We start from the raw sequence: 26079 nt of genomic DNA on the forward strand, positions 1-26079 counted from the left end.
TCCGTTCTGTACACTGAATGAAGCAGTGATCCTGTAGAAAAATAGTGTAAAATCATGTAATTAAAGACTATAAATGTAACACAGACAAAAGGGCTGAATTAAGGTTGTGTGGGCGGCCTGAATTCTGGCACTTCCTAGTGTGAGTATATAACCTTAATGTCCTTTTAACATAATTTTTTTTGGGGGTAGAGGCGGTGGAAGGGGATGTAATAATACATAGATTAACCTGGGAAAATGAGGTGTAGATTGTGTGCCTGCGTTGGTAAATTTTCATCATCATCAGTGCTTTTAAGACATTGATGGGATGGGTGGAAATAAAGATATTTTATTTCTCCCATCAAAAAATAACTAATCCCATGGTGAGTAAGTTAGTATAATTTTGTGATTCTGATACATAGGTATACCTAAAAGGATAGGAAAACAAATGTACAAAGTTTTCTTCCCTGGATTTGTGTAAAATTTTATATATTTGTTCACTTTCGGTACCAAACTGCTTGTCTGAAGTAACATGTAAGAAGAATGGATTGAATGAATCACATGCTGTCATTCTTGTGTTTGTGGGAAGGAGGAAGAAGTATTTGATACTGAAATGCTTCAATGAGTTACTGTATAATGATGGGATCTGCTGATGACTGAATATTGCTGTCTGCCTCCCTCCTTTGTTTGCAGTATCATTGTAGCCATGTTGGTCCCAGTTTTTAGAAAGACTAGGTGTGTGAGATAATATCTTTTATGGGATCGACTTCTGTTGATGAAAGAGACAAGCTTTCAAGCTACACAGAGCTCTTCTTCAAGCTTATCTCTTTCACCAATAGAAGTTAGTCCAATAAAAGATATTACCTCACCCACCTTGTCTCTCCTTCCTTCATTGTCTTTATAAGCTCTGATGTACTGGGGTCTTTTAAGAAAGACTGTCATGAAGAAATAAAGGAGAGCTTGGAGAGGGGCCTGTAAAGTGTATTAAAAGAAATCTGATTAAGTTTATATTTGCATTAAAGAACTGTAGCAACACTAAATATTTCCTTATGTCACCCTAGTGAACATGTAAGCTGGTTGAACAGGTTTCTGTACCTTCCAATCTATTCATAAGAAACTCGGCTGGGATGTGAGAGTTTAAAGCCCATTATAATATCTTCAAAAGCTAAAAAAGGGTGGTGGCCTATCAGTATTCTTTCTTTATCTCGTTTTAGCATTCCCACCTGATTTAAATTGGCTCCAAGTTTCCCGTTGATTCTATTGGGTTTTGTTATTTGGTTTATGTGGATGGGTTGGTTGACTGTTTTTTGTTAAATGCTATTTTAGATTAATAGGATTAGCAATGACATATCTGTTCTGAGCTGTAGGGACATAAACTCAAAACTGTGCAAATAGTCAAATCTTCTCCACCCCCCCTTTCAGATTCACACAAAAATCAGTATATTGTCAAAGTTTATCTGACTGATTTGCTGAGACAAAAAGCAGATTTTTACCTTCTGCAAACAATACCTTACTTATCTTCAAAATTACCGGAGGTCTAGGTCTCAGAATCCTGTACTGGTTTGGACTGTGGGGGAGGAGGGAGACCACCCTTTAGTTTAGGCTCTTGTTCCCATGGATAGCATTCTGCACTGCTCTCAAGTCTGAGTTGATGTTTGCTGATAGGCCTGTGGTATAATCTGCCACACTAATAGATTTGGTTTTGTGTTTAATAAAGCACAGAATTGGAAGCCAAGAAGTCTAGATTTTATTCCTGGCTTTTCCATTAGATTCTTATGTGACCTTTGACAAATCACTTAATCCTTCTATGCCACAGTTTCCCCACTGTAAACATGGAGATAGTATTTATGTGCCTCACAGGTATGATGTCAGGCTTAATTAATATTTGTAAAGGTCTTTGAGATCTCAGAGGGAAGGCATGCACTGTGAGTGCAAAATTGTATTATGCAGTCTCAGCCATTCCTTTGACATTCCTCATACCTTCACACTGCTGACCTCATATGTCTCTGAATTTTAACAGGCACAGCCAAACATCTGAGAGAGGTTGGTATAAAAACTGCTTTTCACTACTTTTGGTCACTTTTTTTTCTAAAATAAAACAATAGCAAACCTGTTCTTTCACTTAGCTGTACATAGCCAGAACTGACACTTGTCACTGAAAAATTTCTGTACATTTAGAGCGCATGAAAGATGTTGGACTTTCTAGCTGTGGAGACTGAAATGTTCTGTTTATCTACAGGTATCAACCTCAGGCAATGGGAGTGCATTATTTCCCACACATCCCTGACAACGTGTCTCATTCCTATACTAGAGGAACCACCTCCAAGGCTGAAAGAGTTATTTGGTTTAAAGATATGTTCCTTTGTCTCGCAGACTGTCAGTAAGGGTACAAATTAGTGTCAGTTGTGGTGGTGCTATTTATGAAGTTGACCCTTCCGCATAAAGTAATTGCGGGAGACCACCAAACCATGGTCACCCAAGAGCCATCAGATGGTGGTAGTTTTCAGTCACTACCTTCCTGTTCTGTATGCAGAGTTTGCCACAATTTGCTTCCTTTATCTTGTGTGACTGAGAGTATTATGTACCCAAAGAAAATCCCTGAATAGTATAGAGAAAGGAGACATAGGTCTGACAGGAACATGTCCGCCAAGAAGACTGGTGTTTGCAGCAGACTGAGGTGTCAAGAAACATATGAAAGGACATATTATTGCTCTGTCTAAATGCACTAGGATAGTAAATACCAGGGAGGGTGAAGAGCTACTTAAGTTAAAGGACAGTGTTAGCACAAGAATAAATGGATATAAAGTGGCTGTGAACAAATTCAGGCTGGAAATTTAGAAGGTTTCTAACCATCAGAGGGGTGAGGTTCTGGAACAGCCTCCCAGTAGGAATTGTGGGAGCAAACAATTAGTTGTAAGAGCAAACTGGACAAATTTGAGTGCAATTGCACAATGGTGTTGCTTGTGATGGTGTGGGGTAGGGCCTCAACAGCCTCTGGATCTCACTTGTTGTTTAGATCTTATCTTCCTAAAGCTCATGCTTCAGGTTTTCAACTGGCCATAGGGGTCAGAAAGGGATGGTTTCCCCCCACCCCCAATGTATTCTGGGTGACCTTTTTTTTTTTTTTTTTTAAATCTTCCTCTGAAGCAGCAGGGATGGCCACAACTAGAGATGAGATGCATACAGAGTGGGCCAGGACTCTAAGGTGGCACTGAGCATTCTGTCTCTCAGGTGCTTGACTTGCTAGTTCATGCTCCAAATGTTCAGGATTTAACTGATCATTATATATGGGGTTGGGAAGAAATTTACCTCCAGGACAAATTGGCAGTGACTTTGGGGGGGTTTTCTGTAGCATGTGGATAGGGGTCTCTTGCCAGGATTATCTTGGTATACCTCACTTAATTATTTCCCCACCACTATAGGGGCCTCAAGCACTGGAGCACTTTAGTCCCTCATATTCTCTACCTGTCACACACTAGAGTCTCGTCTCTTATGGGTCTCACTTACTTTGGTTTCATTTCCTTTGCTGGGTTTAGTGTGCGGGTGCTTGCAGGTGTCAGAGGTCTGTGATATACAGAAGGTCAGATAAGATGATCTGCTGGTCCCTTCTGCCATTAAATTCTGTATAAAAAGAAAGTACTCTATATAGTAACTTTGTGTGAAGGCAGTCATCAGCCAAACAATGATGTTGGGAGCAAATTACCAAGAAAGAGGGAGTCCGACAGAGGTTTTAAAATGCATAATTTGTACTCTATCCTTGGCTTTTTTTTAAATTGGAAAATGCTCTGGTTTGTGAGGAGGGGATATAGGTGAAGGGAGGAGCAGAGAAGATAATTAATTTGTTGCCTGCTACAGTTAACATAGTGAAAAGTAATGGCACTCCTTTTGTCACTGGTGCAATTAAGGTGTTGTAGTGGTAAGCTTGTGTGTAATAGCCCTACAAATAAATGCCCTAAGATTCCACATTTACTCTGGAAGTATATCTCACTTCCTTCAGTTTTTACAAGTAGACCTGAACTAAAGACATCCCCTCATTGAGGGTGTAGTTGATACAAAAATTAGTTTCAGATTTTCAAAAATGGCCAGTAATTTGGGATACCTCAGATTGGGTATTTGGAAATCAAGATAACCAAAATACCTGCCATTTTTGTAAATATTGGCCTTTACTTTTAGAATTCACTGAGCTCTATTAAGGATGGGGAAAAAAAGCTGACCTGTCTAGTGATACAAAATCTTGTTGGAAGTGTTGTGAAAATATTGACTATTTAGTACAGAGGCTATGTTCAGAGGATGTATATAGGTTAATACCTTTTGGGAAAAGGTAAGTAATAAGTCTTGTAATCCTTGAAGCTAAAATATATATATATAAAAAATAAATTTACTTCCTCTTCCTCCCTTCCAAAAAGAAGAAGCCTAATAGTCAAAAGTGGTAAATTTATTTAAAAGTCAGATCAATCAGTTACCCTGACACACCTGAATGCGATTTTTTTTTTTTTTTTTTAAATATCCTTTATTAGTTTTTTAAAATAGAATTCAAAGGCTGACAACCCAACTCCCACTCCTCATGTCTTATCTTATGGGGTAATAAGCTTGCAGATTCTGACCCTTTTCTATTTGTGTTTTAATTTTTAAAAATGTTCTTTTCCCTGTAATATTGAGACATTAACCAGGCAGTTCTGGAGTCCTGAATGATTATTAGCAGCATGTAGACAGACATGTTATGCATTAGCCTTTTAAATTCAATAAAACTGTGGGGGAGGATGTAAGTTGGCCAATGAGAGGCACCTTCTTTCCCCAGTATGTGAACATTGCTGAACATTCCCAAATGAGTTAGTCATCAGTATACCCCCATCTTCAGTGTATTATATTGGCAAGTTGAGAGGTGTGACTCTGCTCTGTACTAGTCAGAGGGTGTTGCCAAAAGCTATGGCCTGAGTTCCATGGAAGCAGTGCTGAACACTCTTTTTGGCTTCCTAGTCAAGATCTGAGCCAAATATTGAGGCTTACGCAGCCAAAAATACAGAAATAAAAACGTAGTTTGAACAGTGCCCTAAGGAGCTTGAATATTGAAGACACAGAGTGACTTGAACTTCCAGAATTTGAATGTGAAAATATTTCTCTGGAACCAGCCTAGCAACAAATGGTTAATGAAAAGCTATATACAAATACATCTACCTTTGATACCATTTCCTACTCTGGGAACATTTAACTGAAATATGACATTGTTTAAATAGTAATCTGTGACATAAAGGAAAGATTAACACAACAGCACTCTCTCTAAATGCTTTGCGATGTTTAACTTGAAAGCTTTGTAGGATAGGCTCTGTCTATTTTATAAAATATCACATACATTTCAAATAATTCTCTCTCAAATATCCATAATGGTATATAAGTAAAAACTATACTACTTTACTAAAAAAAAACCCTAATTTTTAATTAATCATATAAAATATGTACTAATTAGTGTCGTGTACATGGAAAGAAGTGTGTTCTATAAGACCATTAGATTTTGAGGTAAAGATGAATGTTATACAAAGTATTTTACATGTGTATATTTTAATCTGTTTTCATTCCTCCCCTCTCAATCTGTTATAAAATTTTTATTTGTATGAGACCATAGAGGATATGAAAATTGGGTTGATTTTTTTTTTCCAAATGTAATTTACTCCTTATCAATGTATTTTTACTGTTTTCATGTTCTTCAGCTTGGGGACCTATTCCTGCAAAGTGCTGTGCACCCTATGTAAAGTGACATGGGCCTGATCCAAAGTCCATACAAGTCAATGAGTCTTTCCATTGATTTCGTTAGGCTTTGTATTGGCCCTGTGTGTCTTCAACTCCCATTAAAGCCAATAGGAGTTGAGGACACTCAGCACCTTGTAGGCTGACACATTAAACTAGATTGGTTGCTTTCTCTTTCTGGTTCTCATGCCCTAGTTCAATGATGGATATTTGCGTTTCCAACAGAATAAGGAGGAATGTTTAAGTTTAAAAAAGTGTTTTTATTTAAATGTTTTAATGTAAGCATTTGTATTTATATTAGGCCTTATCTTATATTCCTTGCTCCTCTAAAACACCCCCAGACTTAAATGAGTGAGAAGTAAGTTGTGAGTCACAAGGAATGCAGGCCTCCCAAGGTTTGTCAAGCTCCATTTTTAGGGAGGCTTAAACTATTTGATATTGACATCCTCATAACTAAAAAGCTAAGTAAAGAGAAGCGAAACAAAATATAAGTAATGGCTGAAAAGTTGAGGCCCAATCCTGCAATGATTCAAGCAACAGATACTAGTTTTCTGGTTCTTGGAGCTATTGGGTTTTCCAGTCAAAACATACAAAGGCTTGTAGAAACCAACCAAAACCAGTTGAAGAATCTAGTGGAGTCTACTGGAATTTTCAGTGGACATGAGCAGTTGGAGCTCAGGGTGCTCTTACTATCAGAGCTTGAAGTATAACTTATAAATACAGTATGCTCTATTTGACTCATAGCTGCAGACAAAACCTTAAAAACTAATTTTTACTTTTTTTGTCCCTTTTTGATTTCAAGCAATCCTAGGCTATATCAGAAGACATTCAAGTGAAGAAGATCATGCCTTTATTCAGTAAATCACACAAAAATCCTACTGAGATTGTAAAAACTCTGAAAGAAAACATGGCCATATTGGAAAAGCAAGATAAAAAAACAGAAAAGGTAGGAGATAATGTTTTTAGAAGACTGGTGATAAGGCATTTATTTGTACTGCGTGGAACAGCAGTTTGAAAAGATTTAAATGACTGTGTTCACCAAGGCCGTGATCTTGCAAGCACTTGTGCATGTGAGTTACTTTATGCATAGTGAGAAGTCAGTGAGACTACTCATGTGAGTAAAGTTAACCAAAATTGGATAATAAATCACTTTTTTGTTTAGACTGTTGCATATAGAAATATTAAGTGATCTGTACAAAATAAGACAAGACCATTTAAAAAGTACTCTAGGGTTTGCTGTTTCTGTAGGCTGATAAACGTGTGTGTGTGTGTGTGTGTGTGTGTACATGCAACATTATACAAATATATAGCAGTATTAGTATGTAATATATACACCCTATATATAAATGTTATATGTATTTGTATCTGTCACCATAGTAAGTGTGTGTGCACACAAACAGTTTTGTGATTATACATAAGTGCAAGTACATTTATTTGCATCAGAGACTTTCAAACACTCTAAAATAATTGTCGTGGATACAGTTCAATAGAAAGAATGGTTGAGACTAAAAATAAAATGAATTTAGTTTAAACTAGAATTAAAACAAATAATTACTTAGTAATATAACATTTTAATGCAATTCTGTCATATGACTGCAAATGTTGTACTTTTCATCAGTATATTTATATATTAGAAGTGAACCTAATATTAGAGGCAAACCAAAAATAAAAAGGTAAGCATATTTCTCTTCTCAGTGGAATCCTCTTGGTACTTTTAGGTTCACAGACAGTACCTCAGAATGTGTTATTTATGTAACATGGATCTCAGTGAGACTTCTGGTATTTCATGTTTCATTTTGGGATACCTTCAGTTAATTGGGAAGAGGGATTAGTGAGCTGGTCCCATCCCAGAGGGGAACAGGGAGGTGGTGTGACAGCCCTATCCTAAGGAGAGGGTGTGACCACATGATGCTGGTGTGTCTCGCCCAGATGAGGGACCAGGCCTGACTTGCTCTGTGTCCAGCTCATACACTGCTGTTGCTTCCTGCCTGGCTGGTGCGGATTGGGGGGGTACAGCTGACAACACAGTGATTAGGAGCCCTGGCCTGTTCCACTCCCTGGGGGGAGACAGAACAGAAGCTGAACCAGGATCTGTTCCCCTACTGTAGGCAGCACAGTAGTCAGTGCCGCTCCCACCGCTTAGAACACAAGCAGGTGAATGAAGTGGCTCTGCCCCAGTGGAGGGAGATCAGGGTGTGACGGGGCAGCCCAGCAGATTCTGGCATAATTGCTCACCAGCTAGCACTGTGATTTCTCCTGTGGGACCGCTGGGGGACAAAATAAAAATGAGAGCAGGTTCTCCCGCCCTTGTACAGTTTTACATCTCCCTGCTAGCCATATTGTCAGTTGGGACAGAGGTAAACTGGAGTCAACTCATTGAAGATCTAGGAAAGTTGAAGTTTAGGCTTAGGAGTTCATGGGTGTCCGTTTCAATTTTGTCCTAATGATTGTGTATGTTTATAGTTAACATCAAAAAGGAAAATCCAGATGCACCTGGAGTAGTAGAGATCCATTTGCTTGTACGATATATACTCTCAGCTACATGAGGGTGATGATAGATCTGTGTTATTACTGTCTGAGATTGGTTATGTTTTGGAACCAGAAAGGCTATTTTAGGTGTGTGGTTTTTTTTTTTTTTTTTTTTTTGCCTTGCCCCCCCCCCCACTACAGACTGGCAGGTGATGTTACAGAACAGGCAGCTTGGCTTCTGTGGGTGTATCTAGTGTATTTATGGGGGGAAAATCAATCTTCTGAGTGGACAACAGATTAGACAGATGTGTCATTTTAACCTTTTACATGTTGCTTCCTGAAATATCTCCATATAAAATGAGAACACATTTACAAGAACTGAAAACTTCCCTTTAATTTAGTTCATAGTATCATAGTAGTTAGCTATCAAAAGACCTGTTGGATCAATGTGTTCATTTCCCTGCAAGTGCAGGATACAGTCTCTTGATATAGGCTGTATTTAATATTAAACTGATCTTAGACAAAAGGCCAAGATGACATAAAAATATCCTGATTTTGGCCATGTCTGTAGTGTATTTAAAAAAAGAAAAGGCAGCTCTTTAAGTAACATGCTCTGAAAAAGTTATAGGCCTGGTCTACACTAAGAATTTACAGTAATATAGATACCTCTCTCAAGGGTGTGAAAAATGCAGCTATATCAACCTAACGCCCAGTGTAGACAGAGTTAGTCAATGGAAGAATTCTTCCCTTGACTTAGTTAACATCTCTCAGGGAGGTGGATTATCTACACCAATAAGAGAAGCCCTCCCATTGGCATAGGTAGTGTCTCCACTGAAGCAGTGCATCTGTGCTGTAGTGTTTTAAGTGTAGACATATCTATAAGGCTCAACCATTGCCTGATTAGTGCCCCAACAGTGTTTAAAGTACACCTTTTTGTCTGTATGGACAGGACCAAGCCATATTATCATGCTCTAGTCTGGGCAGAACATGCTGGTCTTGAGCATCATTTGTTAGCATTGATGTAACAGTTTTTTCTCATGCCACAAGCATGACCAAACAGTGTTTATAACACAGTAGGGGCACCAGTATATTTACAAAGCATGCGTAAACACTGTCAAATCTATAATATGGATAGGGCCATTGTGTCCCAACAACCAGGTCTGCAATTATAAATACGTTGCTGTGTGGGTCGGGTATAAGACTAGGGCTGGAGTCCTGATGCATTTCAGCAAAGAGCTTCTTCAAATAGTTGGTTATCAGAAGCAAAGGAGACTATTTTAAAAACTCTGTCCCACCTCCTTTAGCAACACAAGGTCATAAGCGTTCCAACCCACTTCTCAGCATTTAAAAAAAAAAAAAAAAAAAAAAAGAAACTAGGAGAACAGAAAAATAATGCATATTTCCCAACCACAGAGTTACTTCTTCTGCCTCTAGATTGATATATTTAATAAATAAGAATTTAAACAGTGTGCTTATTGTCTGTGAACAAAACTCAGAGGAATACATTGGTCTCTTCCTCGTATTACTTTTAGTCTAAATGGCCTATTACTATTATTTGTATTGCAGTAGTACTTCAAGGCCCCTGTCCAAGATTATGGTCCAATTGTACTGGACACTGCAAACACACAAGAATTTATTATTATAATTATTATTATCTCAAAGAGTTTACAGTGCAGCTAAGATTAAGTATAACATCAATTTTGTGTCTCAGACATCTTCTAGTGCCTATATCTTGCAGTTACAGAGACATTATAATCTAAAAGGTGTTTCCTGTTTCTGCTATGATCCTATCAAGTAAGTTACAATAATTTGATTTTTACCTGTGAGGGAACCAAATCTGGGCATTTTTATAAGTTATACAAATTTAGTGTCAACTCACATTGTTTAATTTGTCAAAAAATATGAAGACATATTAGTACCCAGAAAACAACTCTTTTCTAAACAGAGTGCATGCATAACTTCCTTTAAATCAGAGGAGTTATGCTAGTTTATTCATTGAGGGGAGAATTGACCCATGTACATGCTGCAACCGCAAAGGGTCATCTTGCACTAGTTAGGTGACCAAACTAGTCCATTTGGTAGCCTGCTTCAAAGATTGTTGTAATTCTGCATTTGCAACAGAGAATTTGCTACTCTATAATCAGCAGAAGTGAAGCTGCTATACATGCTGCTCATGCATTATAAATTACACTTTGTGGATCAGCAGGTGTTTGTTATGTCAGAACAATGGAGAAAATAAACCTCTGATGTAATGACAAAATACCTTGTATAGTTTGCATTTGAGACTATACTGTTGAATTTCTGGTGACTAAATTGTGTACAGTAAAATTGCAGAGAAGATCAAGAAGCTGGTGTAAAGGCTGAAAACAGGAGGAGTTAAAATCAACATAACCCAACTCTGAACATACCCACGTATCAATATTGAGTTCTACAGAATCTTCTGTGGCAAAGGCTGCATCCTCCAGAGTTATTGCTTGTGCTCTACAATTTATGAGATGAGTGTTTAGAGTATAAGTGGGGGAAATGAACAAAGCATTGAGAGGTGCTCTATGATGGCAAGAGCCTGAAATATGTGCAATAGAAGCAAATACAAGCATTAAATTGATGGCTATGCAGACTGTCCTTTTTGTACATAGTAAATTCCCTCAGATTCAGCAAATAGTTCCATTTCAGTCAACGTAGGCTGATCTTCTTAGGATTCTCTGTTGTTTGCTTATTGCATTCTTCTCCCCACACCCTCATCCTCTTATAAATGCTGTAGAGTGGGACATATTCATTCATGGTGTAACTTCATTATCCATAATGGAGTTAAACCAGAAATGAGTTTGACCAAATAAACCTGAAAAAGAAAGGATTGTGTTTGAGGAAACTGTGTAAGTGGCAGAAACAGTTTAGGTATATGGACAATGATATGATCTTTTGTTTTGTGTTATTTATTACTTTAGTGGTGTTTAAATTGTCTCTCACTTTCAGTTTTATACTACCATCCACCACCATAGTATCTGATCACATTTCACGTAAAATCAAAGTCCTTAGTGGACTTCCTGGAGTCTCTGGTTTTGCGTTGAAAGCAAATTGCTTTGCAGATTAGGACCAAGGCCTTAAATTGAGATTGGAAATTGACTAGGAGCCAGTGGATAGATTTGAACAAGGCCTGATGTGCTTGTGACAGCCTCAGCCATGGTGAAAGTGGGCAGCCACATTCTGTACCAACTAGAGCCTGTGCATCATCTTCACATTCATCTTCAGGTGCAATGAGTTACAGTAATCCTGGGCGGTAACAAATATAGGGATTACTGTGACCAAATTGTTGTCCAGGAGGGAGGGATAAAGTTTCCAAATAAGTTAGAAAGCACTGTTGGAAACTCATCTTCATCTCATTATCCAAGCTTAGCAAGGAGTCATACAGGACCCAGAGGCTTCTTACAACTTTGAGAAATGGTGGCTATTTGCCTATAATGGAAGGTGGAGACAATATCTTGGCTAGTTTTTCAACGCATTTCTCCTTTCTGACTAGCACCACTTCAGTCTTGCTTGGGTTTAGCTTGAGCCTGCTGCTTTTTAACCAGGAACTAACTTCCTGTAAACATTCTGACCTCGTGGTGGTGGTGCTGGCGGTGGTGGTTGCATCAGTGGAGAATGAGATATATAGTTGAGTGTTAAAGGTGTACTGTTGGCCGCTAACCTTATGGTGTCTCACTGTCTCTCCCGGGTGTCTCAGCTAGATATTAAAGAGAAGCAGGTATAGTATGGATTCCTGTAGGACCTCACAGGTGAGGGCCTTTGAAGAGGAGGAGCAATTACCCATAACCATTCACTGAGTTCTGCTGGAGAAGAAGAACTGGAACCACTATAGTACTGAGCCATCTACTCCTGTTACGTCATGTAGGTGGATTAGCGGTAGAATTGGGTGAATAATTGATTTTTTTTTTGTTCGTTTTTTTAAAGTTAGTTTTGAACCAAAACTGATTTTTTTTTTTTTTTTTTTAGGGTTTTTTTTTCTTGCTGAAATGAAAAACCATGACATGTTTTGAGGTTGAACAAAACATTTTGAGCATCATTTTGAAATGACATTTTGTTTTAAAAATGGTTCGTTTTGACTTTTTTCAAAATTTTTCACTTCGTTTTTTAATCAGCCAAAATTTACCAAATTAGTAAATTAGGTTTGGTCATCCTGAAACTGTGTTTTTTAGTGAATTTACTATGACTGAAAAATTTTGCCCAGCTCTAGTTAGCAGTACCTTGTTGTCCACTGTGTCAAAGGCTTCGGAGAGGTCCAGCAATCTGAGCATGGAATCTTACCTGTGTCCATGGCCATAAGATGGCACTTTTAGTGCCACTAGAGCAGATTCTGTGCTGAGCTGTAGTCTGAACCCTGATTGTGACGCACCCATGGTATTGGTGATGTCATGTGGGAGCTTGATGATTACTATTTTCTCAGGGTATGTCTATACTGATGGCGGCAAAGTCGCCACCGCCAGATCGAACTTTCTGGATCGATTGAGTCGTCAGCATAGATCTGCTCAATCGATCAGGAAGTCGACTGAGTAAAACCATCCCCTCAAGTAGCGTAGCTGTGTTCCCGTTGGCACAGTGCAGTGAAGACGGCGCGCAGAAGGGAAGCACAGCAGTCGACGGGAGTTACGCAAGCTACTCTGCATAGTTTGCATAACTCCCGTTGACTGCCACCGAATCTCCAGGTAAGAGCCTGAGCCCTGGTCTACAATGTCTACACTGCCGTGGGAAGTCGACTTTGTTTAATTCGACTTTCAGCAGGGGATTTTTAGAAATCGCAGCAGAGTGTACACACTATGGTGTTTGCACTGGTCTCTTGCGTTCACACTGACCTGCCTTAATTCGAATTAGAAAACAGTGCAATGTGGGTAGCTATCCCAGTGCAACTAGCCACGGTGGCTGTTGGGATGAGTGTCTTCGTCCCAGGATGCAATGCTGCTTCCCCTACCCTTTCCCCCCTCCCAAACAAACAGGAAAAGTTTTTTTTGTGCTGTTTTTTTACTCCCCGCGATCGCCATTGCTGCAGAGACATGGAGCCAGCTGAACTCTGCACTGTAATTGTGAGCGTGACAAATACATCGTGGCTCATCATCGATTATTTTCTAAATAGAGCAAGAAGCTGAAGCAGAGACAATACTGATGCCACCAAGGCTGTCCTGCTAGAAGACATTGAACAGAACAATTCCTGGTTGCTGTAGGCTGTAACGAGTCATCTGCAGTCTGTGGACTGCAGGTTCTGGTGCAGGGAAATAAGCACAGACTGGTGGGACCGCATCGCTATGCAGCTGTGGGATGATGATCAGTGGCTGCAAAACTTTCGTATGCGAAAGGCAACTTTCCTGAACTGTGCTCAGAGCTGGCCCCGTCCCTGAAGCACGTGAATGCTCGCTTGAGACAAGCTATGATGGTGGAGAAGAGAGTTGCCATTGCTTTCTGGAAGCTGGCAACCCCGAACTGTTACTGCTTGGTTGGGAATCAATTAGGAGTCGGTAGATCTACAAGAGGCATAGCCGTGAATCAAGTGTGCAGTGCCATAAATAGACTTCTGCTACGAAGGCTAGTGACTTTGGGAAATGTGCAGGACATAATGGTTTGCCATGATGGGCTTCCCAAACTGCGGTAGTGGGGCATTGATGGGGCACACATCCCCATCTTAGCGCCTGCACACCTAGTGACCGAGTACATAAACCGTAAAGGGTACTTTTCCATGGTCCTGCAGGGACTTGTGGATCACAGGTGTCACTTCACAGATATCTATGTAGGGTGGTCTGGGAAGGTGCATGACGCTCGTGTATTTCGTAACTCGGGGCTGTTCTCTAAGATGCAGGCGGGAACTTTCTTCCCCATCCAAAACATTCAGATTGGGGGTGTGGAAATGCCCATAGTGATCCTGGGGGATCCTGCTTACCCCTTGCTCCTTTGGCTAATGAAGCCGTGCATCGGTTACCTTGACAGCAACAAGGAGTGTTTTAATAAGAGGTTAAGCAGTTGTAGAATGGCTTAGAATGTGCCTTTGGGTGTTTAAAGGGCATATGGAGGAGTCTCCTCACTAGGCTGGACATGAGTGAGAAGTACCTCCCTTCTGTGATATCTGCTTGCTGTGTTCTTCATAATGTGTGTGAAGCAAAGGGTGAGAGGTTCCCCCAGGGTTGGACTGTGAAGGCAGAAAGACTGGCCGCCAATTATGAGCAGCCAGATGCCAGCACTACGCTGAGAGCTAACCGCAGAGCGCTTTGCAATAGGGAAGCTTTGAAAACCAGGTTCTGCAATGAGATGCAGGACTGATTTCTGTTCCTGTATGTTGTTTGCCTTTGGTATACCACTCCCCCCTCCCCTCCCCAATGATATCTGTGCCCACCAAATCCCTCCTAAACAAGATATGATTTAATAAAGAAACGTGTTGAAATTATGCTAAACTTTATTTCTGAACATTCAAGGCATAGGTAGCCACAGTTAGCATAGTGAAGAAAATGAAACAAATGTAACAATTTAGATAATGATCCCCTGAAAAAATGTAGCAAATGATTCCAGTGAAACAATGTACACAATGTTTCCATTAAAAATTTAGCAAATGGTTCCCTTGATACAATGTAGCAAATGATTCACTCTCTCTGCTTGTATTTTAAACCCTTACAGAGAGGAACTGTAGACGGTGTGGCGGGGGCGGGGGAGGCTATGTTTAAAACACATGAAGCCATGATGCTGGCTACCTTGATTGCAGAGAAGAATCCTACTGTGGAGGGAGGAACAAGGCAGCCCTCCCCTGAAAAGTTTTTCTAGGGATAACAGATTACATACATTAAATTTTCCATGAGATATCAACTGATGAGAAATGTAGCATTTCTCATCACATAAAAAAACTGATTTCTGGGTAACCACCCAGTACAGTCAACGAAACACCTGAGATCCCCTTCGTGCCACCCCTACCCAATGTACAAGGACAGAAATGCTAATAAGAAAGAGAACTCACCAGATGTGCCTTCCCCAGGGTCATTTGTGCAGTCATGTGCACTGCTGGACTGCTTGGGGCTCAGGAATAAGTCCTGACTTTCGGGGAGAACGGACACCCTGCTCTCCTGTACCCTGCTCTTCTCAGTTTCCTCCTCCTCCTCGTCCACGGAGTCCTCATCGTTGATCATGGACTGTGACCTAGCGGAGGTATCGATGCTGCAGGGAGGCACCATGGTGGGATCCCCACCGAGAATTGCGTGCACCTCATCATAGAACCTGCATTTTTTTTGAGTGAGGAGCCAGAGCAGCTGTTAGCTTCCCTGGCTTTCTGATACGACTGGCGCAGCTCCTTAATCTTCACGCGACACTGCTAAGCGTCCCTCTGGTGTCCCTTCTCCAGCATGCCCTGGGATATCTTCCCATAAATGTCCAGATTCCTTTTGCTGGCTCTGAGCTGAGCCAAAACAGACTCCTTGCCCCACAACCCGATGAGGTCTAAGACCTCTGGTCGACTCCATGCTGAAGCACGTTTGGGCTTTGCAGTAGCTATGCGGAGAACAGTGACAGCTCTCTCCACACTGGCAGCACAGGAAATGAAAATTCAAATCTTCCCGGGGCTTGGGGGAGGGGACTTTTCCTGCTAGCATGACCAATGAGCAGCACAGCACGACTGTTCAGAGCGGTCAAAACGGGGCATTGTGGGATACGTTCCGGAGGTCAATTAATTCGATTTAAGTTCCGTTGCGTCTACACTGACACTAAAGCGATTTAACAAATTCGAATTAGGTGCTACGCCACTTGCGGAGGTGGTCTTATTAGGTCGATTTTACAGGCACCTTAATTCAAATTAAGAGTGGTGCCAGTGTAGACGTGGGTCTAATTAAGTCGACTTAAGTCGCCAGTGTAGAGCAAGCTTTAGTTACTTTGCCCAGGAACAGGAGGTTGGAGAGATCTTCAGGGTCAAGTGTTGACTTCTTGAGGATTGAGTAAACTATTGAATATTTCAAGATGTTTAGTAGGTGTGCTTCTCTAAAGAAGGAGGCATTAACTATTTCCATTAGCAGTGGCCATAGTTTTTCTTTTGTTGGCTTTTACCAGCCAGATGGGCATGGATCCATTTAACAGATTGTGACTGATTTTTTCAGGGCTTCTTGAGCTTCGGCATGTGTGATGCAGCCAGATGCATATATAATCTGGTGAGGAGTGGAATTTTTGTTTCTCATTTAGCTCCATAAGTATTTGGTTGATCTTATCAGTGAAGTGTGCTGATAGCTCTTCTCAAGGGGTGATGCTTGGGTCTGGTGTCTGGGCTACACAGCCTGGGTTGATTATCCAATTCACAATGCAAAATAGCTGATGTCTGTGGGACTGTTGCATTGACTGTGCAAGAAAAGAAGTCTCCTTTTCTGCGGTGGTGCAGGCTTGTGAGTGGTGGTTGTGCTGCAGGCAGATGAATTCAGAATGTGTGTTTTGGTGTTGGGTTTTTCTGTTTGGTTGGGTTTTTTTGCACATCACTGGTACTATAACTTTCTACCTGTACACTTCATCTGCTATAGCTCATCTGTTAATCATGGTGATTTTTTTGGTCAGTATGGCGGTGGCAGGTAGCTTGAGAATAAAGCATTGGTGTAGGCGTCTCTCTGGAAAACACAACCATGTACAGATACAATTCCCAATACCACATCATCATATCCCAGCCAAAACTTACATAACACTTAACAGAATGTATTAACAACACACAATTCCAAATACTTATAGTAAATGTAGTCGGTAAATAGGTTAACAATGTGCAGTTACTCTTTGAAGTGCCTTACACTTTGTTGCTTGGACTTAGGGCTCCCTTGAAATATCAGTACTACAGTTATCGGGAGGTGGTGACTTTATTTGTTCTCACAGAGTTATGTCTTGAGGCCCGGTTATCTTTACCTGTTGCAGTTGTTGCCTGTCTGTGACCTTCTCAGGTAAAATGGCAAACTCAGTGCCCCTTACCTTCCTTTCTTCTGGAAGTTGGAGAAGGTGTCATCTATCCCTCCTTGGTATACGTCTATCTAGGATGGCAATTTCAGAACACCAGAGTGCAACCTCATAATATACCATTGCTGCTTGCAACTATTTTTTCCCATCATAGACGCATAATTTTCATGAAGTGATGGCAGCTCTCAGGACTGAAAATCCAATTGCTTTCTTTTGTTTAGCTTTATCTCTCTTTTACTTCTTCAAATCTCCATTGACTCTTACATCAGCTTCTCCCATTCTAGTTTTCAGTTTTTTTGTTAAACAGAATGCCTGCAGGTGACAAACTGTGTGTCTTTGATGCCAACCTGTAATTTAGCATGCCAAATACAGCTCAGACTGACTCTGCAAACTTTTTCCTTCGGTCCTTTATTATTTTAACACCATTTTCACCACTCCATTGGATTGGGGATAATGGAGAATAGTGGTTACAAGTCTAAACCCAAACTTCACTGCAAACTTCTTAAACTTATACCCACTAAACTGTGGCCTGTTGTTCGACATTACTATGTCAGATATACCATCTCTAGAGAAAGATTTGACATGCTATGATGAATTGGGAATTCTGTCTCTACCATTTCTGACTTGTGGATGACTTAAATTATATAATGAAATTACTATGTAACGGAAAGCCCATATGTATGTGGATCCCCCATGAATTAACCGGTTTGTGTCACGTCTCTGTCAGGCCAGAGACAATGGTCAGTGATCAACTATCAAAAATAAAATACCTTGGGACGATGGGTTTGCTCTACTGGGGAAAAGATACTTCTTCCTCTTGTCTGATGGTGTGGGAGGAGGGTTGGGGAATAACGGAAAATCACCACAAGACAGAACAAAAGAAGCAGGTAACTGCAGAAGTCTATAAAGGGAACTGAGGGGGAGAGAGCCATTTTGCACCAGATTAAGATGAGGGAGGCTGCTGCAGTGGCAGAGAAAAGAAATGGGGCAGAGGACCCTGATTGCCTGCCTGACAGAACACAGATGATCTCTCAAGGGAACTGTGAGCTAGTAAGGGACATTGTGTTTAGGATATTGTTTTATGTGATCTGTTCATAGACTGAACAAAGTATGTGCATGAGTGTGTGCTGACTACTTCACAACTACTCCATGTTCCTGAGGCAGTTAAACTGTAAACCAGAAACTTTACTCTTTAGGGTGCAATTCTGGGACAGATGTGTGTTTGAGTACTAGAGAGCCTGAAGGGTCAGTGCTGCACCCAGAGGGGCTAGGCTGTTAGACAGTGGGTTCCAGCATTTGATGATGCAGGGGTTGTGTTCCAGATAAAAGGTCTGCACTTTGAGAGTGTGCCTTTTAATTATATACTTTTCTATCTGTTCTGTGAGGCTCAAGCTGAAATCTGAATCTTGCAGAGATTTTCTGCCTGGCAGAAAAAAATTATTTGTGTTTAGGGAGAAAATCAAGGTGTTGTGGTTTTGGTTTTTTGTTTTGGTTTTTTACCACAAAATGCCAAAAATTTTCACACCCAGTCGAGCAGAACTGGTGAAAAGCCAAAAATGTACAGGTTTTGCTTTGGGTATGAAAATGCACAGCTTTTATAAAGACCTAGTTTTTCAGTTCACAAGATATCTCTGTTGTTAAACTCTTTTGTACTCTGTGTGATAGTTCTAGTGATGTGCCATTAACATTTGATGGTTAGAAATACTCATGTTTTTAGGGTGAGCTGTTGTAATCGACGGTGACAATGAGAAATGTTGGAGAAAAGGGAGCCTTCTGTTGTGGCTAAATAAAACTTTCATTGGGAAGGGAGTGTAAATTAATCTCATCACATATTGACCTAACCAAATTAGTGGGCAACTGCAAACCTGGTACAGTTAGGAAGTAAATAATAAATACTATTTTATATAGTGAGAAGTGCATGCTAGAAGCTTTGCAATTCAGTATGAAGTCTAGGGGGGCTGATTCCAGTCTCTCTCTCCTGTAAATCTGGATTAATTCCATTGGAGTTAATAGAGTTACACCAGTGTAAAAGTGGTGTGAGGTTAGTCCCCATCCCAAAGTCTCTATCTTATATAGACTCTAAGTTCTTCGTCATATGGTTTTCTTTCGCACGATGTGGGGGTTATTTTATATATCTTTATCATCTTGTTCTTTCAAACATTGCAAGACGTTTTTTTATTCAGTAGAAACTAGAGATGGGCTCAAACCAGAAACCTGGATCTGTTTGAAGACTGGATGTTCTTCTAAAATATATGCTCTAGGAATTATTTTGGGGAAGTTATATGGCCTGTGATATACAGGAAGTAAGACTAGATCATAGTTTCTCAATCTGTGGTACACGTACCCCTGGGGGTACATGAGACACAGGCAGGGGGTACCCGTGGAAAAACAGAGTGAAGAGGAGGCAGGTGGCAGCTGCCAACTTTGGGGAAGCCAGGCTGCAGCAGCCCACTTCCCACCCAGTCCCAGCTACCAGATGGGAAGTGTGTGGCAGCCACCGGCTTTTGTGGGAGGTGCACGGCAGCTGCCTGCTTCCCGCCTGGTCACAGCTCCCAGCTGAGAGGTGATCTGCAGCCCCCAGCTTTTGGGGAAGGCAGGTGGCAGCCCCCTTCTTCCCGCCTGGTCACAGCTCCCAGCTGGGAGGCAGGCAGCAGCCGCTGCTAGCTTCTGGGGGAGGCGGGCAGCTCCCACCCGCACCCCAGCTGCAAGCCGAGGGACAGCCTCCAGTGCCCTGGATTGAAGACAGGCAGCAGTCGCCTACCCACATCCCTAGGTCCCAGCCGGCGCAGAAGCCTCCTCTGCCCCAACTCGGATTTGGTGGCAGCCCCCCTCCCTGGCTCAAAGCCCAGTGCCCAGAAAACTTGTCGATTTCACTGCTCTAGCTGAGCTGTGAAATTGACATCTATGACAGCCCCGGATTTCACCAGTTTCTTTTTCTCTCTCTCTCACACTCACACCCCTTCCTCCTCTCAAATCTAGGGCATAAAATTTGGCACGACACTTTATATTCCCCAGCATTGGCATGCCATTCAAAGCCTCCAAGCTTTGGCCAACATCACCTCTAGCCCAGATACATACTTGAGTTGCGCATCCCTGGTGTAAAGCTGGTAACCCTACCCACACTAGATCTGACATCTGTCATATCACGGCCTTATATACTCAGCCCTTCTTCCAACGTATGACACTCATTAGTCTGGAAATATAAAATCCCATGGAAAATTGAATGTTGGGGTATTTATTAAAATTTTCAGAAGTTAGGAGGTACTTGCTACTTAAAAGGTTGAGAAACAGTGAACTAGATGATCACAATGCACCTTTCTGGCCTTGGAGTCTATGAATATCCACCAAAATTTGGGGTTCAAAACCTTTTAATTTGGTTTTGAATCAGATTTTACAAATGGCTCCTGTCTGTCTTCTTGGCCAAACCAAAGCCTGGATTCAAATACCTTCTAGTTTAGGAATGGATCTGAAGCATCATCTGGATTTTGTGTCTTGCACTCATGGGTGATATACCTGAAAATTTGTGCTAATCAAATGTGCTTTAAAATAAACTGTGAGGGCGTAGAGGATGAAGGATATTTGGCTTTGGTTTTGCTTAATGAAAATGATTTTGTTTTAGTAGAAGCAGGTTAGGTTGTCTTACTAGTTCCTTACCTATGGAGTGTACAGACACCTAGAGTGCAGGTTAAATTCCTAATTAAAGGACATGGGCTAGACTTCCTGGTTGGTGTAGGGCCTAAGTGGCAAAAACACTGTAATGGGAAGAGCAGGTTGCAGTGATGCAAAGCTGACACGGCCTATAAGAGTTCCTTGGTCAACTGTAGTGGGGCCAGGGCAGTCTCAAAAGTAGGGGGCTTTGGATAGAAAAGGTATCTATCCAGGGAAGCTGGGGAGTATGCTGATTCATTGTGTCCCTCAACACCTTCCACTATAGAATTCTTATGCAGTCCCTTGGTGGAAACCTGAGGAAGGATGGCAGTTGAAACATTGCCTGCCTTCACTTGGAGTGAATTCCTCCTAAAACATAAAGGGGCCTTACACCTCCCTGTGTTAACAACTTACACTTTTACTCCAGAATCTGACTGCATTTTATGCATATTACACATATGAATATATGGTATGCTGCATTTAAGTTCACCAACAGCTGAATTAGTGTGTGGTTTTGCCTGAGTAAGGCCTGCAGGACTCAGCGGGAATGTTACAGCCCTAGTATACGTATAAATCTAGTCAACCATTTAATAATGTATTCCAGTACAAAAAATGGTTAATGTTTTGAAGCTTTGTTTGAACAGTTTTTCATTGTTACCAATTTTATTTGCTCTGAGGTTTGTTTGTTTGTTTGTTCTTTAACTGTTACTGTACTGTTTGATTACCAGGCATCAGAAGAAGTCTCAAAATCACTGCAAGCAATGAAGGAAATTCTGTGTGGTACCAGTGACAAGGAGCCACCTACAGAAACAGTGGCTCAACTGGCACAAGAATTATACAACAGTGGTCTGCTAGTGACACTTATAGCCAACTTGCAGCTGATAGATTTTGAGGTAGGTCAATTTTAGTTTTTTGAAAGTAAAGGAATTCCATGTGTTTGATATTGTCATTTAGTTTAGTTATTTCCTAAAGTTTAACTGATTTGTGTAGCTAGGTCTTCCCAACACTCACTTTCAGCTGAAAGATGGAGGCTTTTTTAAATAGAGCATTCCTCTGTTGTTGTATAGTGATCAATATGGTGATACACAGGTGCCCTTTCTGTCCTAAAACATGATGCATCAGATTCTCCTGGTATAACTCTGAGTGTCTCAATAACTAAACAATGGAATGTTCAGATGCATAAGGCAATGGGATGCAAAACAGTACTGAAACTATTATAATACTATTATATACTTCATTGATGCGCCCTCACCCTGAACATTATGTTAAATTCTGGTCATGCTATCTCTAAAAGACTATAGCAGATACACAGGAGATTTGAAGACTGAATGAAAATTACTAGAGCCATAGAAACACTTCAGTACGAAAGAGACTGAAGAGATTGGGACAGCTTAGGCCTGGTCTACACTACAAATTTTTGTCGACCAAAATCAGATTTTTGGGCCAAAACAATGGCCATCTTCTCTCCCTGACCCAACTCCCCTGATTTTGTGACAAAATAAAAGCTGGGTGGCATAGAGCTTTTTGTGCCAAACTTTTAGCAACGCAGCGTCAGTGTAGACACTGTGACACAACCAAGTACGGTGTCTAAATGGCCTCCAGGAAGTGTCCTGCTATGCCCATCAGTTTGAACTCTGCTGCCCTGAAGTCATCCGCCGCTCCCCCTTTAAAGTCCCAGGAATTTTTGAAATTCCACTTCCTGCTTGGTCAGCATGGAGAGTTCACATCTCAGCTTCCCAGCTAACCATGGCGGCTCCATGCTCCATACGCTCGTCTGCTTAGAGTGCACGCAAGCTTCTGGATCTGATCAACCTTTGGGGATAGGAGGCGGTACAGTCCCAGCTCCACTGCAGCTGAAGGAACTTCGATATATATGATCAAATTTCTCGTTTAATTGTGGAGAAGGGCTGTGAATGGGACACGCTGCAGTGCCATGCGAAAATCAAGGAGCTGTGGCAGGAGTACCAAAAGGCTAGGGAGTCAAACCGTTGCTCTGGAGCAGAGCCAAAGATCCGCCACTTCTATAAAGAGCTGGAAGCCATCCTTGGCAGCAACTCCACCTCCACCTGACCCCTGGATACATCCATGGGCCCGCAGGCAATGGACACTGGACTCAACCCCAGTGAAGAAGTCATGGGCGAGGAGTTTGAGTAGGAGGATGATGCAGAGCAGGGGACCAAGTAATTTACTGACATGGGGAGCCAGGACCTCTTCTCGACCCCAGAGGGTTCAAGCCAGTCCCAGCCCTCCAGCTCTGGTGTGCAGGATGCAGGAGAGGGGAACTTGGGTGAGTGATTTTTTTTATTTATTTATTTATTTTTTTGAGCTGATGCTGCTGGGTTACATGAGGTAGAACTGTCCTTTTCTTTGTTGTATTATATAGCTGGTTGAAGGGATAGAAATGCTCAAAAGTAGCTGTATTTGCATGTTCTTCCCATTCCCCTGTGCAGCTAGGCAGTGCAGCAGAAAAGTGTGTTAATGCACACCAAGATTTCATGGGAATCCTCCAGAGAGATCTCTAGGAAACTTTCCTGGAGGTACTTGCTAATCCTCTGTCGAGATCCCTTGGCAGAGCTGCTTTATTTCTTCCCTTGTTAAAGGAAACTTTCCAATGCCAATCGGCAGTCACTTGTACAGGGACCAAAGCAGCACATAGGTGAGCAGCATAGGGACAAAGTTTGAAGCTGCTTGCATGGAGGAGATGCACCCTAGCATCCCTGCATACTCTCACGAGTGATATATATTGGCTTCTATGGGTCCTCCAGTGGAAAATGGTGGCACAATTTGAAATTTTATCCCTATCTACCTGTATCAATACCTCAATCACCCATAACCTTTTCCCCCAACTTGAGTGCCCCCTCCCCCTGGGCACACCATGCCCTGGTTGATAATCGAGCTCTGCGCTAGGTAGGGGACAGTGAGAAAGGTGTGTATTTTACAGTAATGAAACAGTTGTTGTTGTTGCCCTGACAATCATTCTTCGTTCATTGTTGTGCTTCTGCAGATGTGCCCTTGAGGGGAAACCCCTCCACGCCCGCCGAGTGCCTGTGGCTAATAAGAAAATGACCATGGAAAAGCAAGGAGGAGATGTTCCAAGAATGCTTCCAGTTCTGTGAGGTGGAAAAAAAGAAGAAAGGGTATAGAGACACACTGTGTCCAAAAAAACAAAAAATTGATAGGCGGGAGAGGGGGGGGAAAACCTGCTATCACTCACTCTTGGTCACAAGCACATGATCAAAGCCATGGAGGAGCAAACGGAGCTGCTAAAGTCACTAATAATGCTGCAGATTATATTCATGCGTGCTCGCCCCCTCTTGAAGCCAATGCAGAACTGCATTCCATGCCATCCCCAAATTCCATGCACATATTCCTACCAAACTCCCGGCCTGTCTTGTTACCCCGTTCACTCCACCACTTCAGACAGCTACCAGAACAATAGCTGGACTTACACCCAGCTGTCATAGCTCACACTACCCCTCACTGCTTTCTCCTCTCTAGCCAAGCTTTTGTATGTGTTGTGAATAATTGTTATTTGATAAAGACATATATTCTGCGAAGAATAAGCAATCTTTGTCTCTTGCACAGGGTGGTTGCAGTTCACATTGATACAAGGTGCAAGCTGGATAGCAGTCATAGCATGGCACAGTGCTGTTTACAAAGACACCTTATTGGTGTTCATTGTCAAAATAGCTCCTCGAGGCCTCCCTAATTCAAATGGTCCCCTGTTGTGCCCCTCTAATAGCCCTGATATCTAGTTGTTCATAGTCAGCGGCAAGGTCATCCGTATCTGCACTCCAAGCAGGGGGAAACTTTTCACCCCTAGCTTCACAAATAATATGGAGCACACAGCAGTTGACTGTAACCTTGGGAATATTTTCCTCATTTAGGTCTAAACTTCCATAAAGCCATTGCCAGTGAGTTTGTAATTTTCCAAACACATATTCGATGGTCATTCGGTACCTGCTCAACCTATTACTGAAGTGCTCTTTGCTGCTATCCAAGTCGCCTGTAAGGGCTTTATGAGCCATGACGGTAAAGGGTAGGCTGGGTCTCCCAGGATCACTATGGGCATTTCAACATCCCCCATGGGAAACTTCTGGTCTGGAAAGAAAGTCCCTGCTTGCAGCTTTCTGTACAGGCTAGTGTTCCTAAAGATACATGCGTCATGCACCTTCCCTGACCAACTCACGTTGATGTCAGTGAAACGCCCATGATGAACAACAAGCATCTGCAGTAACACAGAGAAGTACCCCTTTCTATTGATGTACTCTGTTTCAAGATGGTCTGGGGCCAAAATTGGGATATGCGTGCTATCTATTGTTCTGCTGCAGTTAAGGAATCCCATTGCTGTGAAGCCATCCACTATTTCACACACATTTCCAAGACTCTTAGTTCTTCGTATCAGAATGCGATTAATGGCCCTGCACGCTTGCGATAACACCTTGCCAACAGTAGACTTCCGACTCCAAAACTGATTAGCAACCGACCAGTAGCAGTTTGGAGTTGCCAGCTTCCGTACAGCAATTGCAATGTGCTTCTCCGCTGGGGGCAGCTCTCATTCTGGTGTCTTTGCATCGCAGGGCAGGGGTGAGCTCTGCACATAGTTTCATGAAGGTGGCTTTGTGCATTCAGAAGTTCTGCAGCCACTACTTGTCATCCTAGACCTGCATAATGATGTGATCCCACCACTGAGTGCTTGTCTGACACTCCCAAAAGTGGCGGTTCACTGTGTGCAGATGCTCCGTGAATGTAAACAGTAAACCAGCGTTGTTTGTTTGCATGGCACACAGCCGTTCAGGACCTTGAATTCCTGTTCTGATTGGGAGCTCATGATATACTGCATGACCAGCTGTGACGTTTTCAGAACACTGACAACAACAGTGGAGAGCAGTGCAGGATCCACCGTTCAGATAGAGATGGTTGGGTGCACAAGAAACTGGGGCCGTTGAAAAATGCCACAAAACACCGTCAGAAACCCATGAAATGATGGGATGGAAATCACTGCATCATGGGATGTTGAGCATGCACCTATTATGCACTGCGATCCTCTCCACCTTCCCACAACTGTTAGCAGCATAAGGTGGCACAATGGAATAGTTGCCCACAGTGCACTGCTCTCACTGTTGATGCCAGAGCACCCACCGTGGATGTGCTTCAGTGACACAGTGAGTGCTGTGTGGACAGCACAAACGTTGTAATTACAGCGCTTTTTAATAATTGCTGTTAACGTGCATCGACAACACTTTCTAGGGTAGATGAGGCCTTAGTTGATAGAGGTATACAAAATAATGAATGGGTTAATAG

At 41.8% G+C, this 26079-nt stretch overlaps 1 protein-coding gene across 5 annotated transcripts in view; it reads left to right on the top strand.

The window, feature by feature from the left end:
* CAB39L (calcium binding protein 39 like) overlaps window positions 1–26079 on the top strand; it is a 146881-nt gene that overhangs the window by 82768 nt on the left and 38034 nt on the right. For all 5 annotated transcript variants that reach the window (XM_067563093.1, XM_067563094.1, XM_067563096.1 and 2 more), the window contains 2 exons: window positions 6521–6664; window positions 21504–21668. In XM_067563093.1, the coding sequence (XP_067419194.1) occupies window positions 6563–6664; window positions 21504–21668 (267 nt within the window). In that variant the 5' untranslated portion in view covers window positions 6521–6562. The remainder of the gene's footprint in view (window positions 1–6520; window positions 6665–21503; window positions 21669–26079) is intronic.

Source organism: Emydura macquarii, unplaced genomic scaffold (genome assembly GCF_026122565.2).
Source record: "Emydura macquarii macquarii isolate MOO-44397 ecotype Brisbane River unplaced genomic scaffold, CSIRO-AGI_Emac_v2 contig_2473, whole genome shotgun sequence".
Classification (NCBI taxonomy): domain Eukaryota; kingdom Metazoa; phylum Chordata; order Testudines; family Chelidae; genus Emydura; species Emydura macquarii.